The sequence below is a fragment of the Pithys albifrons genome, chromosome 1, assembly GCF_047495875.1.
Source record: "Pithys albifrons albifrons isolate INPA30051 chromosome 1, PitAlb_v1, whole genome shotgun sequence".
In the NCBI taxonomy this organism is placed as follows: Eukaryota; Metazoa; Chordata; class Aves; order Passeriformes; family Thamnophilidae; genus Pithys; species Pithys albifrons.
The window spans coordinates 80048688-80068716 of NC_092458.1; the positions used below are offsets into that span (position 1 = coordinate 80048688).

At 42.2% G+C, this 20029-nt stretch overlaps 1 protein-coding gene across 2 annotated transcripts in view; it reads left to right on the plus strand.

The window, feature by feature from the left end:
• ME3 (malic enzyme 3) overlaps positions 1 to 20029 on the plus strand; it is a 121652-nt gene that overhangs the window by 82119 nt on the left and 19504 nt on the right. Inside the window, exons 4-6 of one of the 2 annotated variants that reach the window (XM_071556202.1) lie at positions 3379 to 3454; positions 8105 to 8266; positions 11155 to 11258. The exons of the other annotated variant lie outside the window; for it this stretch is intronic. Of the exons in view, the coding sequence (XP_071412303.1) occupies positions 3379 to 3454; positions 8105 to 8266; positions 11155 to 11258 (342 nt within the window). The remainder of the gene's footprint in view (positions 1 to 3378; positions 3455 to 8104; positions 8267 to 11154; positions 11259 to 20029) is intronic. 2 annotated transcript variants of the gene reach the window in all.

A 20029-nucleotide genomic window follows, 5' to 3' on the forward strand; every position in this document is an offset into this window, starting at 1 on the left:
TATTTTAATTGAATCCTTGTTACTGAGTCCCAAGGAGATTAAAGGAAAAATGTTTGATTTCTTTTTGTCTCTTTGAAACAATTTATCAACTGCAATCCCAAAAGACATGAGAAGGCACAATGGTAAAGGCAGGTTCTCTTGCTCAGGTTTCATTCCTCCTTTAGAATGCTTAGGCTGCATCTTTTCTGCGAAAAAATCAAGTTAATTAATTTTGTTGCCACTTGGATGTTTCTTATTTACCAGTGGTCCACATAGACCAACGTGTTCCTCTTAGTATTCAGAGCTCTACCTTGCTATTCTCAAAGGCACAAATACGGTTTTGCTCCTGTTACCTCTCCTATAATCACAGAATTGTTTGGGTTGGAAAGGATGTTGGAAAATATCTAGTCCAAACCTCCTGCCAAGGGAAGGGACACCTTCTACTAGACCAACTTCCTCAAGGCCATCCAACCTGGCCTTGAACACTTCTAGCGATGGGGCATCAACAGCTTCTCTGGAAAACCTGTTCCAGGGCTCTCATCACCCTCATAGGAAAGAATCTGTGTATCCTTGAGAGACCTGAGTGCTACTCTTCTCTGTTCAGTCATCAGCAAAGGTTTTGCTGAGTTCAGTTTGTGGAGCTTGTCTTTTCCTTCTTCCTGCCTTGTAGAAGAGATTTTAAGAAATATTAACCCTCTGCCAATTTGGGACGTTATTTTAACAATTTGGCCAGCTCATCTCTGTGGGTAACAGTTGCTGTCAGGAGGGAGAGCACGACTCTCCTGGGGATTGTACAGAAGGATGACATACCTGTGACCCTTGGCTCTAAAGTCTGATGTATGTCTGTTTCCCTTTGCATCTTAAAAACACTGTGAATTCACTCAACTGCTTGACAGAGTTGGTCAATGTATGCTTGGTCTGCAAAGGAACTTCCAGCTCACCACTACCAGGATCCCCTTTGGAATGCTTGAACACCAAATGGGAGTCCACAGAGCCTTGCCCAGGTTCAGGAACGTGCTTCAGCTGGGTGCCTAAAGGCATTGGAAACTTTTGTGTTTTATTGAAACTGGGCCCTTGGCTCTTGGATTCAGCATTAGTGACATCTGAGGAGTGCTTAGATACGTGCCCACTTCCTGATGTGGTTGTGTCAGTGAGAGAGATTACTTTCCTCAGATCATGATTTGTGCTTCTGAAGGTTTCCCTTACAAAGTGACATTAAGGTGTTAGTCTAATTTAAGTAATCTGATTTTGCATGAAGGAAAATAAGGAGCAATTAACATCAAACCCATAATATTTAGGAAAGGAATGCTAATTCTGAGATGGGTGTCTCTCCCTGCTTGGTTCTCAGTCACCACCCTGGCTACCTAAGGCATGCCAATCCAGTGACACAGCTATGAGAGTCCCACTCCACATAGTGAGAGCAGTCATTAGATTTTGGAAGATCCATGCTGAACTCTCTCTGGTGGTAGATCTGGAGCAGGGATTGGAGCACTGCCCACTGCCCTCCTGGTACAAGGATCAGAGAGCTGTGGATATCTACCCTCTCCACTTTGTGTGAAACAACTTGCAGTTCAATTGAGCCACAGGACCAGCAGTGGGTGAACAGTTGGGTTTCAGCTTCTACTCTGAGCATGGGATGTCTTTCAAAGGTTAAACAGCTGGTGGACTCCTTTCAGCTCCGAAGAAATGTGACTATATGAGACACATAGTTAAACACTTAAGTAATAGGTGTCTTTATTATATATAGGAAATGCTACCTTGAAACAATACCATTCTTTTTTAAAGCATATGACAACTTTAAGTATCCACAATGTTTTTTCTAGTTTATACTTTTAATTCCTAGTTAATAACTACTTTCTCATCATAGATGGGAGCAGTACAGTACTCCCTTTTTATGAAGATTGATGTCTGTGAATACTGCCTTTGAGACAGGCCATGTGTATGTGATTAGTTCATTGGTTACTGGCACAGTGTTAAAGAATTACGCTGAATTAATGAACCATTTCTTTCCCTTTTTTGCCTTTCTGATCTGTCTGTGTGATTGTGACTTGTTCAGTGTTGAAGTCAGCACTTTTATTTTTCTTCTTTTGGAAGTAAAGGGCATTTTCATTAGGAATCCCATAGTTGAGTGTGGGAAGATATCTGCTCCCTAGAAGAGTCATGTGAGATAAGCGCTTGCCAGAGTGAGTAGCCCAATTATGTTTGATTGTCCATCACTCATGTGGACTTACAATGGAGGTTGTTTTCAAGCTTCTTTTACCCAATATTTCACGTTAGAACCCCAAACCATGACTGTATATGAACTTTCTGGAGCTGAGCAATAGTTGAGAGATGTAAGCTGCTAAAAAGCATCTCTGTGTTGTTCCAACTGCTACTAATCACTGGCACAACTCCTACTTTTGTGAGTAGATAATGAGTCAAGAAAAATGGGTGCTTCCCTCTGCCAAGGGGAGTCCTTGAGTTAGAGCCCTTGATTTTTGGTTAAAACTTGAAGCCCTTTGCATTGAGAAGTGATTACCCTTAGTGCAACCAGGTGTGCTGTTGTCCATGTAAACAATTCATAATGAAGTTGCATCCAAACATTTAATTTTCTGTTTCACCTCTGATAATTTTTCATTGTTTTCTTTTGGTAAATTTCAAAAACTGAGAAGAGATATTGATGAAAAAGAAAGAAACAGTTACGCAAGGGCAGGTTTGGCTTGATCAAAGCAAATGCCATGGCAACTATTGATCCAGTTGGATCCAATTGCAGTTCTGTTGACTAGAGAGGGGACCCAAATTACCTAGCTCGGCAGTTGGCCTTCCCCATTGGCTGAAAAGGATCATGCTTTCACTGTGTGATTGGCCAGCTATAAGCTCCTCAGGCAAGAACGTGTAACAAGGCCTATGGAGAAAACATCAGTCTCCCCTGTGTTTATCAGGATTGGTTTAACTTTAAGACTCTTCTGCACTAAGGCAGAGTTTGCTCCCTGAAGCAAAGATGTTTCACGGGGGTTAAAATGTGCAGCACTGGTGGCTGCTGAGTGAAGTTGCCATTAAGGATATTGAGCCTTGGGGTTTGAAAATGAGAAATTACCTTGCTATTAGCAGTTTCTTGAGGTCTCATTTTTGTATCAGAGAGTTGCCCGGGTTTGTGCTCAGCAGCTCATTTCCCTCCATTTTCAAGTTTACCTGTTTTATTTGATCTTGGTGTTAGTAATATTATTGCATGACTTATTTTTCTTCTTCCTTCCTTTCTTCCTTCCTTTCTTCCTTCCTTTCTTCCTTCCTTTCTTCCTTCCTTTCTTCCTTCCTTTCTTCCTTCCTTTCTTCCTTCCTTTCTTTCTTCCTTTCTTCCTTCCTTTCTTTCTTCCTTTCTTTCTTCCTTTCTTTCTTCCTTTCTTCCTTTTTCTTTTTTAGGGGATTGTTTATCACCATCCATGACAAAGGCCATATTGCAACAATTCTAAACTCTTGGCCTGAAGAAAATATTAAGGTATGTAGCATGTCTTTGGTGAACTAGGAGATTACAGGGACTTGGATGAAAAAGGGTTTTTAATGGAGCTGCTTGGCATCATTTACAAAATTGGCTATTTAAAAAGACAAGCAAAGAATTATTCCCCTCCTTGGAGAATTTTCAGGCTGGACTTTAGTTCAGCTTCAGTTTCCAGTCCAATTGGGACTTTGGAGACTCTTGTCATGTGTGTATGAAGTCAAGAACAGCTTTTTCAGAGGTAGCAGGATCGTGGTCCAAAAAAAAAAATGGGCATGATAGTAAATTTGTACAGAATAGGAGTCCTAGTGAAAAAATAAGGTGTGTGTGTTGAAGAACTAACTTGTAACTTGTCAGATGTACCAAAGCTCTTCAAGATATCTCTGTAGCCAATGCTTCCAGGACTCCTTTCCAAATCCAGTGAGTCATCCAGCACTGAGAACACTGGCAACTCTGCAAATCATGTCTGATATCTAGCAGCTGAAAATATTACTGACACCCCACCCAAAAAGTATTCTTGTTAAGTGTTTTTCACTAGAGCTTGGGGCTGCGCAAGTCCCTGGCATGAAATAAAGTCAACACTTAAGGCAGGCTTGCCAGTCACCTCACCTCCTTCTATCAGTCTGAAAGTACATGTGCCTGGGAATTTCCCTGGCTATTGACAGAGCTTTGGTCCCCTATCAGTCATCTGCTTCTTCCAGAAACAAAGGTTTTGGCAGCTCAGAAAATCTTGCAAGAATTTTCCAGTTTTAAGGGGGGGAAAAAAAAGGAAATTCAACATGTTTTTAGAAAAAGTGATCACATTCATATACTACGTCCTTGGAACCATGGAGAACAGATGCAAACTAGGTATTTTGTTGTTTCTCTGTCCAAATATCTCAATATTTCCATTTGTTTCCAACTCAGGACTGTGAGCAGAACTCTTTATGGCTAATAGATGTGTTTTTGCAGATGGCAAAACTGACAGAAAGTTTAGACACTCTTGTTGAAAGAGCCCTCTCTGGCACCCAAAACAGACCACAGGAAGGGCAGTGGTCCATGAGAGAGATTCATACTATCTGCTTTCCAGATGTACCAGACTACAAAGGCAGCTGATTTTATCAGTATTGCTGTTGTGGACCTCAGGGTTCGCTGTATCTTTGTGCACAGACTTGTCCATGCCTGAACTGGTAGGCACTGGAATACTCAAGATTTTGAGATAAGTAGGGAGGTACCTGGACTGCACCAAAGTCCTTGGAGGGACCCAGTGTTTTTTGGAAAGGCTGAACACCACCACCTGTAAGTCTCATTAAAGACAGTGTAGAAATACCTGGAGATGCTGCCCACATTTTGCTGTGTGGCTCATTAGAGTTTCATGGCAACAGTATTTACTGTAAAAAAGAGAAGTCTGGGCCATAGGCCTGGATCCTCTGCCTGGAAGGGCTGGAAAGGTGCTGGAGCTCTGCTTAGCTTAGCAAAGCCTAGTCAAGCTCTAATGAGCCCAGCCTTCACCCCTCCTGTCAAAGTTGGGCTGCCCTAAAAGAATAATAGTGCCACAGGCAGAACAAGTGAGAAGAAACCATTTCTGGACATACTTATGTGGGAATGTGGGGGGGTTTTGTCTCTTCCAGGGTGACTAATGACTCCTGCCATGAAGAAATACTGCATAAAATTGCTTCTTGCCACCTACAACAAGTGCCTCCTCTTTTCTTTCTGGCTCCTTAGTCTTGTACTCTTTTCTGCATGATGACCCAGCTAAAGCAAGAGGGATGCAGAGAATCGTACAGGACGGCATTGTGGTAGGGTGTCATCCTGGCAGCTCTGAGTTCAAAACACCTCAAAGTGAGGATGATCTATAAATTATGTAATCTATTCCAAGGCAAGTGGGCTGCCATGCTAGCTCCAGCACTGGCTTTCCATCCTTCCTTCCCTCCCTTCATTCCTCTCTCCTTCCATAAGATGCTCAACCTAGAAGTGCACTCAGCACCTTGAACCCCCATCAGGATTACTGCTGTACTGCTGTTCAGGGCTGTTCAAACTCCTTCCCATGGAGTGTTTTCTCTTGGTACACTCAGGGGCAGAATATCAGTTTATCCTGTAAAGGCTGATCTTGTGCAAGCAATGCACAGAACTGGGAATGCCAACATCAACACTTGCCTCTCTGCATTGCCTTGGCACCTTGGAGATCAGTGTAATGCTCTGCATCACTCTGCTGGACCTCATGCGTATTACTTAGGCATTGCAAACCTGGAGTAGGTATGTGGGTACAGCCTGTGGTTCAGAGTCATGTCAGGTTAACATCAGCTGCCTGGAGACAGTGCCTAGTCATGTTGTGAGTACTTTTGCAGTGATCACTGATGAGGGAACTGAGCTTTTCAATGAGAAATACCCCATTCTTCTGTTTCCAAAACACCTGCTGGAGAGAGGAGATGCCCTCTGAAGTTTTCTGTCTCCCCCCATCAGCTGCACAACTAACCTTTATCCAATGATTTGAGTCATCAAGAAAATTTGTGTCACTGATGGAAAGAGAAAACAGGTTCCTAAATGTTAAACCAGCAACTTCCACCTTCAGTTAGAAGGGTCTGTCCTACTCAGTCAGAGATTAATGTCTGACTTGTTGAGTTCTGACCATATGAACATGAGCAAATTAAAGCATTACTTGAATGTGCTTGTGTATCAGGTGCTCACAGAAACTGTGCTCTTTTTTATGGTGTTTTTCAAATCCAAAGAGCCACAAACAAATGTGAATCTGATGTCTCCTCTCTGTTACAAATAGCAATGGATGTCTCCCATGCTATATTTTCTGTTCTGATACATTTTTGGTGTTGCCTTGAGAAGTTTTGGTACCTATAGAGTGCAGCACATCTAAGGCTGAAGACATTTTCTCACTGATGGATATGTGAGTGCTATTGGAAGGGTTTTAGGTTTCCCTGAGAACACTTATTTGTTTGGATGGAAGGGGATTGGAACAGTGCTCCAGAGAAATCTTTTGATTCACTGGAACTTATTTTTTTTTAATATTCTCTGAAGGGTTTGAATATAAACTCCTTTTCATATAATTTCAGGGTAAACCTGTAGCAGTGCATGTGCTTGCTGCTTTCCCTGTTCCCATTACTGCCTTTCAGACCCAATTGCATCCTGTGGGTGTGGTAAAGAAGTGAGTGCACACCCAAACACAGATGGAGCCTGCCCAAAAAGAGACTTTCTCCTGGCTAACAGTTCACATTGACTCAGAAGAAAATAGAAAATTGTTCAAAAATGGATGGGATGTGTGTACAGTTTATGTTGAGTAAGAAAGCACACTGAAACAAATGAGTATGATTGTTCCTGAAATCAGAAAGTGCAGCAAGAGGCTTATTCTGTTCCTGAACAACAAAATGCTGCTCCATCGCAGCAGTAAATCTTTATTATTCCCCCACTGCCCAAGGAAGTACATCTATTGAGATAGTTTCTAATCTCCCATTCACTTATCTCTCCTAAAGCACACACGTGTATATATCCTAAGTTTACCCTTCACTTTGCAGATGAGCAAATAAAGAACTTTTTGGTCTTCTCCTTTTAAATCCAACCTAGGCTGTGCACTTGAGTCCTGCATAGTCTGATATAAACCATTTCGTGTGAACTGTTTTTCCTGAATTGCTAGGATACTGCTGAAAGTTGAAGTTTGTTACTGTATTTACAGCTTTTTTCCCACAGTGGGACTGGACTCCAATATATTCCTATATTTACTGGATTTCAGAACTGCCCCAAAGACTGCCTGATGCTCGGACAAAACCAACAGAGTAGTGAACTTAAAAATTTGGAATTTTAGTCAGATCTGCTTGGTTATTTGCCTCTTAAGGTCTCAGTGTACAGAGTGTGTTGAAGAGCTCAACTTTAGACTTCTAATTTGGGCATCATTAAGCAGGCTTTTATTTCCATTTTTGTCACAAAGAAATTATACAATAACAAGAAAAACCTAAAATTATGAATCAGAGATTTTGGTGACATAGCACCATATAGTACTGCTGAAATGCAAAAGACCAGTTGCACAAAGAGTTAAATGACAATTGTTAACGCCAAGCTTGGTGGGGTTAAAGGCATAATATCAAATACATAGTGTGGGAGCTCCTCTGCAGTCCATGCTGCTGCCCATGCTGATGGCGTATGTCTACATGTCTCACTGCCAGGGAGACCAGGGGCAAAGGGACTCAGTTACAATGAATTTTGATTTGTTTATCTGATGTTGGCTACTCTGCAGCTACTCTTACAATTGTGTGAAAACATGAGCTTGTTTCTTCCATAGGTGCAATTCATAAGCATAAGCACTTTATTCTTCTGGAAAAAGAGATGAAAAAAATCAAGGCCATGTCTCTTTTTGTGGTGCTTCTTGTTACACAGCTGAGGATGCAGAAAAACTATGCTGATTGGGCTCTGCTAGAAGCAAATTGAAGTGCTGGCCAGCAGAGCTGCTGCTGTCTCACACTGTGAGCAGCTACCCGTCAACCACATTTTCCCTGTCCCTAGAAATGAGCAGGCCCCTGTCATTAACAGCTAATTAACATGTGTCATGTAGAAGGAGCAAATATCCATCACACAATGCATTTGCAAATGGCATTAGTGTGAAAACAGTGGAGGTGGTGATGTTTATAGAGCCTTGGCAACCCATATAACCGTCTTTTTTGATCCTCCTAGGCTATTGTGGTGACAGATGGAGAGAGGATTCTTGGTTTAGGAGATCTAGGATGTTACGGCATGGGCATTCCAGTTGGGAAGCTTGCTTTGTACACAGCTTGTGGTGGAATTAACCCACAACAGTGTCTCCCTGTTCTGCTGGATGTTGGCACAGACAATGAGGTAAGACAGTTTTTCATAAATCTGACATGAGGAGAAAGAATTGAGATTAATGCTTAACTGAGTCCAGTTCCCTAAATGTGGAGGCAAGCCGGAGACATGCAAGATGAGACGATGGCTAGACCAACACTGCAGGGAAGTGGGAAGGTCTAATTCTTGTTTGATGCATGAGAAACTTTTTCTCTTTTTGGGAACTGACTTAGCAAACACTAAATAGACTCCTGGTCCCCTGGTGAGAAGACTCAGAGCATTACCAGTTGGTGTTAAAGGGTCAGTTCCACCTTTCAACATGGCAAGGTGAGTTGACAGGCTTTGTACAAGAAGTCCCAGATTTATTCTTCCTCTGGTAATTATGAGTAAACAGGCAGATATTCGTGTCTCTGTAGAGGTGACTGTATTCCAGAAACGGAGACTCCCTGGTGAGCAGTTTGGGAATGATTAATTTCACTGTTTTGTCAGATTGCACATGTTACTGCACATAACCAAGCAAGAGGACTCCATGTGTTTACAGATTTTTGCCTTATGACTCTGGCTTAGAAAGGCTAAAGAGAAATATTTTAACTATGCCAGAATGGACATCTGTGAGGATGTCCTTTTAAAAATTAATATCCTATAGCTATTTGTGATGGCCCAGGTTTGTCCATTTTTGTAGAATGTACTTGTGCCTCACATGACCCCAAGTAAACAAAGCACAGGTTTCTTGAGAGAAATAACAAATCTGGTGTATAAGAGCTTTGATTTTGTGTATGAAGATGAATTAATGATGACATTTTCAGACATGCTCAATGGAAGGCTAAATTTTCTGCACCTCTTTTGCTTCAGCCCCAAGTATGTCACACTGGACACTTGAAAAGAATGAAAGAGTGCAAAATCAGTGGCCATAGATGATATCTGAGATTCCAAATTACCTCTTTGGTCTCTGGTCCCAGGATTATGTACTGCCTTTAGCACAGTGGCCTGTCATGGACTTATGGAATATAGGGTATGCTCATCTCAGCTAGATCCATGGTCTTTCCTGAAAGGGGAGAACTCTGAGCTTGGCCCCTCTGAGGCTAAAGCAGGAATTAAATCTCAGTCTCTCACTTTTTGGCATCTCCAGTCAGTAGAGCATTGTACTTGACTTTGAGTCTGCCATCTCTTCCTTCTCCGCCATGCTGGTCTGCAGACTACCAGTGCTGGTATGCTCTGAGCCCCCCAGCTAGTGTTCCTCACCAGAGAGACCTGAGTGAAAGTGCTTCCCTTTCCATGGGACGCTTGTGATCGTGCATGACCATCTGTTTCTATCTCAGCATCCAGGGGACACTAGAATCCAAAGTGGCACCAATGATTTTTAGGCCTCTCCAAGGGTTAGATGGCATCAGAAAAAGGGACTCACAGAGTCAGTGTTGGGAACTTTTGTTCTGCCCAAGATCAGGTGTAACTTATGTGTCTAGGAACTTCTCTGTCAAGGTAATTTCCACAACGGAGATTAAGATACAGAAGCTGCCATTTTCCAACTATATGAACAATATATTTCCTCACAATATAAATAATTTATTTATTCAATGGTTTGCTTGTGTGCGTAGACCCAGTTTAACTGAACCCTAAGCACATCCTAGCACATCCTGCTCCACAAGTAAACTTGTTTATCAGTGCATAAATAAGGCACCTCTTATAGGCATTTATCTTGTTCATCTCTGCCTATTGATATCTGGTGAGCCAGAGTGACTGTGTTGGTAGCACAGGAACCTCAGGTAGAAGTCAGTAAGTATATATAGCAGTCATATTTTTAGCATCAGTTGCCAACTTGTTTTTCTGACAGTCCATAATATGTTGCATATGCTTTCAGCAAATCAGACTTTTTTCTGAGCTTGGCATTTCTCAACTTGTCTGTGGGAGAATTTTGTGCTCCGTGAAGAGGTCCCAGAGTCCATGGTACTGTAGGAGCAATCAGTGAAGGAATGCGAGTGGGTCTCCTTTCTGTTTAGTGGCCCTGAAGAGCTAAGGTGTCAAACTCAGAGGAAAACCTCTTTCATCTTTTCTTCTAAAGGAAAACAGCTGTGGCTGTAAAAGCATATCTGATACTAGCATACCTGCCAATACATAGGGCTGTATGACTGCAGGACAATAGGTTTGTGATGGCTCATTCCCCTCATGTGGATGGTTCAGTTCCTGAAATTGGAAGGGAAGTAGAGTTGCTTTGCAGTGACTCACAGAAATGTTGGCACACCTGTCTCCTGCCACTGTTTGTCCTGTAATTTTCCCCCAAATATATGCAATTTCCATGCTGACCCAGTCCCTTTTAGGTGGCTTATGGGTCCTGACTCAACACCTGCTGGATTGGTTGGAGGAATGGCCTGTTTTTATGTTCCTATTAGGAGCCAAAAAATAAATGTATCTGTTGTATGAAAATACCTTGCCTTTACACCTGCCAGATAACTGAGGTGAGTCCAAGGTAGGTGCAGGTCATGGGAATGTGACATTTCAAGCTACTTGAGGTGATCTGCATTGATCAAAGCACTGTTTACAGTTAAGAGCTTTCCTTGTAACCTCAGTGCAAAATTAAGAACTAAATCCACAGTGAGCACTCCCCACACGAGGTCAGTTTTATTCACTAGTAGTGAGGCACCTTGGCAAAGAGCCTTTGGTAGAGCTGTTCCGGGAATGCAGAGCTCCATTTCCTATGGCAGTCAAGAAATGTTACATCCCTCCCACTTTATTTACACAAAAATATAGTCTGTAGCTTCCTATGGAAACACTTTCTGCTTCCGAAGAGATGTGTGGGCTGGCCTTCACTGAATAGTAAGTAAAATTATTATTACCACATCAGACAAACATTTTTGGTAGGTTGGGACATAAACTCTATCCATCCGCAGAAGAGAAGATGTCAACAGAATTGCTTTGTGTCCTAGGCTCTCCTGAGTGATCCACTCTATATTGGACTGAAACACAAGAGGGTTCGTGGGAAACAGTACGACGAACTGATTGATGAGTTTATGCAGGCAGTTACCAACAAGTAAGTGGGGTTATACACATGGCTTCTCTGGGCTGCTTCCATCTGAGAGCAAATGTTGCAACTCGTGAAATAAACATTAGTATAATTGATCATCCAAGTAAAGGAAGGTCATTTCCAATGCAAGTCTCCTGGGTGGTCTGCAAATGACTCTTTGTGCTTGAGCACTCTGTGTCAAAAATATTTGTCTTCAGAGAACTGAAACGGGACTGAGTATTTATAACCATTTCCTGCCCATATAGGCCAGAGGTGTCAAACATATGTCCTGTGGGCTGTATCTGGCCTCCATCATGCACTTATGAGCCTCATTCAGCATAGTCAGAACCTAAACTTTGGGTTGTTTACATTTTGTAAAGGAAGTTTCTAGTTCTCACCATTGTGATGGAAATCATCTAAATGGAAATGGTATGTTCCTTCACATGGTGTGGAGTCTGCAGACTACCTGTCTGTTGCTTTGTCTAAAATAGGAACTTTCCTGATGGCATTTCAGTCTGTAGAGTTAGAAGGCCAGGATTATAAGCATTTTCCTTTTAATGATGGGACAGACCAACTGTGTAGTTCTATTCTTACTAACTGGGATAGAGTGTCTCTGATGTACCAGGGAGTTTAATTGGGCAAGAACAGAACAATCATCTCAGCCCTGTATGTGCACCTTTCTCTGAAAAATAAAAGAAAATATATTAAGATCTCCATGACTATCTGTAGAAGTTACCATAATAAAGAAAGTGGAGACAACTGTTAAGGAAAAAAGAATAATATTTGTAAAGCTTCAATCCCCTAAGCTGCTTTTCTTGCCTTTCTTAAAGCAGCAAATGATGCTGATAAGGAGCAGCAGAGCCAGTCTGTGCCTGATGACCAGGCTGCTGCCTCTCTGTATATGCTACGGTCTTTTCTTCACAGCTGAAGGAGCTATGTTTGATCTTTCCTCTGACTGTGTCTCCAGCTGGCTGCTGGAGTGTGTGTGTGTTCCTGCACAAATGGAAGGGAGTGGGTGGTGCATGTGTCACTAGCATACTGTTCATCCTGTCTCCCTGGAAGCAGGAGGCATCGTGACCAGTGTCTGATGGCAGCAACTACTCATCCCCTGAGTGTGTCTTTAGACACAGCCTGGCTGCCTAGATGGCTGTGAGTGGAGGGGTGCAGGAAACAGGGGCAGAAATGCAGAGTCACAACTGACAGACCAAGTTTTGAGGAGGATGAGTGCGTCGTGGGGCATTTCAGCATCTATGCAGTGTTGTGCCGATCCAGCGCTGCTGTTATTGAGGAGCGTCTCCTCTGCTGCTCAGCAGCACAGTAGACATGTGCCATGTGACAGCCAGCCAGTGCATCGACCTGCCCACCTGCAATTGCCCACCTACTGTGTAAAGATACTTGCTGTCAGCCAGTGCTATAGCCCCTGTATCTCTGAATATTAATACAATACTACCTTGCCTGCTGGGTTAAAATACCTACAGGTACTGCAGAGAGGAGAATTCTGTGTTTGTGCTCTGGTTTGTTCTTCTTCATATTTGTTAAACATTTATATTTTGATAAAACAGCTTGACTGAAATGCCGTTTGATTACAATGTAGCCTTATGTTAGATGCTGTTGGGTGATCTGCTGGGAAAAAATTCTTAGAGCCTAGAAAACCAGTAAAACACAACTAGGAAATCACAAGAGAGTCTATAAGCAGAAAGGATTTAAAAGTCATCAGGGTTCATTTGTGGGTTTTCTGTTTGTTTTAATTGTAGTCACTGATTAATCCTTCAGGAAAACTATACCACTTCCTTCTAGGCAGAAGACCACAGGGGTATTGCAATGTTGGTGTTGATGATAGAACGGGAACAATAGAATGAGAACACAGATGATGGTCTCAGCCGTCATAAATTTGGCTCTGAGATTTATGCTTGTGGTGTTAAATGCAAAGCTTATTGCACCCACTATTCCTGTGATGTCAGTGAAAGGGCCAGAAAGACAATTCGTCTTTTCTGTCCTTGCTATTGGAGAGGAAGGATTGGCTGCTATTTTCCTGTGTTTAGTTTATATGAGCTAATCTCCACACTGAAGGGAGAAGACCATGAAACAATGAACTCTTATCTTGTGAGGAGGTGATGTCATGTCTAATGCTTTCATTCAAGTACTGAGAATCAAGTTCCTGGGGCCCCTGTCCCAGCTTTAACATTTCCCCTAGCCAGGATGAATTGTTAGAACACAGTAAGCCCCCCCAAAAATTCTCAACAAAGTGGAGCTGGGAAATTCTGCCTTGCCCTTCTCCTTTCATATCTGTAGAGTATTTCAAGATCCTTAAGCAAAAGGAACCATTACCATGTGTTATCATCCTGACCACAAGAATAGTTTAAAGCATTGTTGGAGTGTATTCCTCTGTGAGCTCTGGGATGGTGAATAATCCTGCTGTCAGCCTGGGTTTGGCAGACTCATGTAAAGCAGGTTCCTCTGGTCTCAAATTTCCACTGGAATGACTGGATTCAACCTAGTAGGAGCTCTCACTTCTGTTACAAAAGGAAGCAGAAATTGCTCAGAAGGTCAAGAACACACTGCTTTATTGTAGCCTGCTTCCACTTATGAGGAAACCTGTGAGTATGAGCTGGTGTGATGTCTTATGCAAGTCTGTAATGTCATGTGCAAATTCAATTACCTGAGGAGGAATCTTTTGGGCTGTCATAAATCCCTTGCAATTTGTGGGGTTCCTTTTCACCTTGAAGTTCTTGCAGAAATTCTGTATGCTTCCTGAGGGCACTTCAACTTCTCTTGGAACCCATTTGTCAGTTTCTCTGCAGGAGTACCTCCCACACTGTCAAATCACTGCTGGCTCAAGGGACATTTGCCACTGAAGTGGAATGTGTCAGAGCCCACAAAAAAAGCCAGGGGAGTGAAGATTTAATGGATAATAATATCAAACAGATGTCAAATTTCTATTGCTAGAGACCCATAAAGACAGTAGAAAGGGCTCCTGGTCTCATAATAGCCACCTAATAATGAAACAAGGACTGCATCAGAGGCTTCAGAGTTAGCACTTCAAGTATTTTGAAGTAAAGTGTGACTTCTGGACAATTTTAAAAAGAAAAACCCTTTCAGAAACAACAGAATAAATTTCTGTGTTTTCCTGCTGCCTAAACCTCCATTCAATACTTTCACCTAAAACATGTGAAATGACTGAGCTCTTTAACAAGAGTTCTAAGCTATCCATTTTGCTCCTCTTGGGAGGCAACTGCGTGTAAAATTTGGCTCATTAGGCCTACCTATGTCTGAATGAAGCAGCCTGACAAATTGCTGTTTTCTCACAATGAGTAATATGATTCACATGCAAAAGTGTATTGCTTCAGTTTTCCCTCTGCTGTTACTGTGGCAAGGGACGATTCAGTCTTACTCTTACACCGGTACATTTCTGTAGACTGAAGTAAATACTCCCCTAAAGTGTCCAAGGATCATAACTAGAATAAACCACAGAATTTCTGGGTCTTGAGTACATGAGCGAATTAAGGTTGAAATCAAAACACCATGAGAGATGTGCTGTGCAGAGGTATGTTCTCTGGTCTCTGAAGGACTTCAGCCCAGCGTCTGCAACAACAATATGCATTAGTCCCCAGGCTTTCCTTCAAAGAAAACTACCTCTGGAAATTCTTCTTTCCTTCTTCTTTTTTTCTTAAACTGATATAGAAACTGAAGACCAGTTCCCCATCTGTCCTTATCCATTTGCTCCTTCTGTAGCTTTCATCATACAGTTACAGCACAGATTGGTGGCTCCATGGGGCCAGACATACTGATGGGTGGCCTGTCCTGGAGCTCCAACCTCTGTTTTGTACTCCAACCTCCATCGCTTGCTGGCAGATGCAGAGCATGAAGCCTGAGACTCTATGAGATGCAGTTCCCCACACCAGCAAACTGTGTCACAAAAGCCTCGTTAACCTGTCCTAACTTCACTCCCCTTTCCTTTCCCATCAGTGCTTATTAGCAGAGTGACCACAGAAACAGAAGCTTTCTACCAGCCTGTGCCATAAGGCAGAGCACAGGAGGCATCAGGAGATCCAGCATTCAGTTTCTCAAAATGGGAAAAGAAAGTAGCTCTGCTGAGTTTACTTTTTGTTGTGCTTGTTTTATTCCTGATTTCTTTTAGCCTAATCGCTTCCCATTACTTTTATCTGCTAACATACCAAGTCAAGTCTCACGTGCTCTCCAGCAAACAGAACCTGCTTCAGAAGAAGCCACCTCTGTTTCAGCAGTTCTCTAGGGCTGTGAAACACAAATTCACCAGCACTTTTCAGAAACAACTCACTCTTCAGAGAAAAATCACCAGTACGTGTGCCCCCATGTTATTTCTTCACATGCGGTAGTTAACTTTCTTAATTGATCCTGAAAGATCAGACTTAAGTTTCTAGGCACCAGTGGCCTCAACAAAGCCCTCATGTATACTGCTAACACTCTAGGTCACTCCTCAGCATCTCTGTGTCTGTTAGGAAACCTGCGCACCATCACTGGTGCCCTGGCAGGGCTCGTGGTATAGACCAAGTCCAGCCCTCATGGGAATACAAGGTGAATATTCTCCCTGCCCATCCGCCCCAGCTGCCATGGCCAGAGGGACTCTGACACCATCCATGAGGGAGAAGTGATGCTAATGGGAAGAGCCACACCAGCTGTCCATTTTCCTGGCTTGTATGTCAGATAATCTCATCAGCCAGCGTCTGTAATCTGCTTTTAGCCATTGGAGGATATTTTAAGTCAAAGAACAATATTTAAGTTTCATTAGCTTGATTTTCTGCTACTGAGGAATAATTGAACTCCAGATGTGCTGCAACAAGATCACTGTTGTGATGGACTTTTATTAGCTTGTGTTCAAATCCCTTGGGGTAATGCAGTTACAGATGTCAAATGCCCTTTGCTCTAAGGTTTCTGTCTGTGCTTTTCCACCCAAGCCAGATTTACTGCAGCAGTTTCAGAAGGATACAGCTGGAGAAGCTCTGTTTGTGCAGAAGGCAGGTGGTGAGGCTGCATTCTTTCTTGTCTGTCAGAAGGTAGATCAAAGCTACATTTGAGGGGCAGCACTAGGATGGTTGTATGTCCTGCTTATGCCCTACTCCTTAAGAAGCCTTGTACCTCCAGCTGCAGTCCTTCCTCAGGCCCACTGCAAGCAGGATGACACCATTTTGCATAAAACACAAGAATGGCCATAGCAGCCATTAGTGCTGGTCTTAGTCCTTAGCAGTCATGAGATATGATGTGCAAAATAGTTGTTTGGGAGTTTTTTCTGCTGTAAAGAATATAATGAAAGTTGACTATGATTTTTCAAGACGTTTTTCCAGGAACTTTGTAATCAGTCTTGACTTGATCTTGCCCTTTTCCTATCTCTAACAGTAGTTCATAGCAGATGCCCTGGCATATGACTAAGAACAGCAATCCTTGGCATATATCCTAGCTTCCAGTAATGTAAGGTGGGATTTCCTGGTATCTCTGTGCTTCAAGCATCACTTTTATTGATGTAGAACTTACTGTATCCACAGCAGGTTCTGTGCTCAGAGCATGGTGACTATGTTTATGTTGCTCTCAGTGCAGCCCAGGACGTGGTTGGCTCTCTGGGCTGCCAGCACAGGCTGTTGGCTCATATGCAGTTCTTCATCCAGCAATACCCCAAGTCCTGCTCTGCAGGGCTGCTCTCAGCTGGTCTCTTGAGGATGTGCCGGACTACATTGACCCCTAAAGTGTGGCCAGGAATTGTGTGGCAGAGTACTGTTGGTCTGACTAGAAACCTGCCAAGGATTATGTTTAACAATTTAACAGTAAGACTGGCCTCAAGACACTGGCCAGATTCAGGTGCCAGTGTTGTTTCACTTGGTAGAATGGACTTTATTTTTCCATTCCTAAATGCCGATTGCTTGCCAAGCATGATACTTTTCTGATGATGGGCTCCTTTACAGAAAATTTAACTTTTCTTGGAAATCAGAACTTTGGTTGCCGGTGTGTTGAGCAGCAATAAGAAGATCTCAAGGACAAGGGCCAGAACAATTTGGTTCTTCTCTACCTGGTTTTATCTAAGATTATGAGAAGAAGTTGCAGCCCCTCAAAGCAGATTCCTTGCATCATGAGTGACTGAAAGCAGTGTCATTAAATGTTAAATTCAGACAGAGACTGGAACTTCCTGCTTGTGATTTTTTCCATAAAGGAATTGGACCTTCTTGCTAATAATTTGTTTTTCACGCATATAGGATTATATTATAATCCCTGCTCATTGCCAAAAAAATGACCTTTTGATACTGGTCAGCACAGGTGCTGCACAGGTCCTCAGGCCACCCTTGAAGTTCTGACTTGTGCAGTTTTGGTCAGATGCTTCTCAAGTGGTAATTGCTGCCTCATGAATTTTTTCCTCTCTGACCTCATGGCTTATAATGAGTCTGGATGAACTTGAAGAGATACATGCAAATAAGGATGAAAGGGTAAAATTGCATAATGAGATTGTTTAGGCAACTGAGAAGTCTTTTGAATAAAGAAGCTAATAGCAATGTCATCGTGAAAGCATCTGCCTCCTTCTGGGATTCATGTTCTTTTGTTCCACACTTTTGTTGCACCACTTGTTCTACATGGTCATCCAAGAGAAATGTGTATCATCTTCTGTGAGGAATACAGATTTTACTAACAGCATCTTTCCTCTTAACAAAGCCCAGAGATTCTGAGTAGCTCTAGGTTGATAGTAACAGTATCAGCACAACAATACAACAATAAACAAAACATGAATCCTATGTTTGTGTGTTTTCCAGAAATTGGATCCTTTCTTTAATAAAGATTTTCAGGTGATAATTTTTACAACAGACGTGTAATATTTTATGTGTTCGGCTCCTAGAGTCATCCTTCATTAGGGTGACAGTCTGGTACTATTATTCTAATCAATAGTATATTGTTTCATTGGAAGTACTGTTTGTACTAGATTTGCTAGGCAAAGGCTGGAGATTGGGTTAAAATGAGTGTATGGGACCATTCTATAAAGGATTTCCCAAGGAGGCTTTTTTTACAGGAAGATTTTTGCAAGATACGAGAGCCAGAATTTGGGTCATAATTATGGCACAAAATGTGCAAACTAATGAGACAGCAATATAATCTGTTATATGGAATACCAGTGACTTTTTTTTGGATGGGTAAGAACTAACAAAGTATATCTTTTCGTTTCCAATTCTGTAAAATGGATAAATTAATTCCAGAGATGGCAGAGAACAGAGTCCCCCAGATGGTGGTCTGGCAGCCAGCAGTGAACCAGAAGACATTGTGACAGTATTAAATAATGGCCCTTGTGGTGCCACCAGTTACAAGTTTTAGCATGTCTGAATTCTTTCAAAAATGCTTCTGTCCAAGCATCATTTTCGACAGCCTGCACATGTAAGAGTGACTCATGCTCCAGTTCCACAAGGAGACGTATAACTGCAGAGATCCCAAGAAATGCACATTGCAGCGTGCCCAAGAGAAAAGGGAACACTTTGAATCCAAAATCAATCAGAAAATGAAATATTTCTGTTTTGAAAGGGAGAGAAAGAAATGGGGAATGGAAGAAACCAAACTGGAGAATGGTACTTGCTCTGTTTCACTGTACCTTGTCATTCTGATATCCTAACAGTCTACATTTGAGCTTTCCTTTTAGATAAAGGCAGTTGTACCCTGGCTGTATAACTACTCATGTCCCAGATGCCAAGATGATGATAGAATGCTCTAGAGAAGATGAGTCATTGACAGTCAGGATGAGATTACTGGAGGGAGCCAACCTTAGCTGGCTGTGCCTTTCCTGGACTGGAAAACATTCAGTCCTGATGTGACCTGCTGCTCTTGGCTTCAAAATCTCCTTCAGTCTCCGAGCTGAAAGTTGGGAGAGGAGTCACATGGATAGGTGGAAGAATCTATGAGAACTGGCAACAAGCCAAGCAGACTGACCTCAGGAGTCTCTTCCTACCACAGGAGTTTGTAAGATCTCTGTGCAGGGCCAGCCTCAAGTCTAGCTGTAAATTTAAGAATATTTAAATGTCTTGGAAGGGATCTTCAGAAATCCTTCTTCAAATACTTTACAATGACTTTTTCCTGCACCTATAAACAGCAAGCATGTGCGTATTAACTGGGACTGCATTCATATCAGATGTCACAGATCAAACAGAGCAAAATTTCTTACCTACTTCAACGAAAACCTATCTCATTAAAAATGATTCTTCCAAAAATAATTCATTAATTTTGGTTTCCTAACGGGAAATACAATGTTTCCAAAGAAACACAACAATTTTACAACATCAGTTTTTTCAAAATCCAGTTTTCATTTTAAAAACATTATTATAGAGGAAGACTGACCAGTGTACTTAATTCCATCTTCAAGTATTCCTGTGTGTGCTGACAGGGGACCACAAAGGATGGAGCAGGGCACCCTTTCCCTTTGCAGTGACAAGTCCTTCTCAGCTGAGTTGGACTTTTGCCTAACAATGTTGCATGTTAAAGGCGTTTGGTGCCCCAGTCCCAAGTTGGCTACATTTCACTTTTAGATGCTACCCAAATACTCTTTGTAGAGCACTCTGAATTTCTTTGGGATGAAAGGAATCACACAAATATTGAGATATGCTGTGGAGGAAGGACTGTAGAATTGACTCATCACATTGATACTCACAAAGATGTTACTGCACATGGCCCCAGCAGCTGGTTTGTTCATGCTCCTTGCTGTTTGTCCTTAGTCTTCTCTGGTCATCCAAAGATGGAGCATTGCATGCAGCTGCCAAAGGACAGTTAGGAAAAAGCACTGAGCATTAACTGGTAGACTTCTA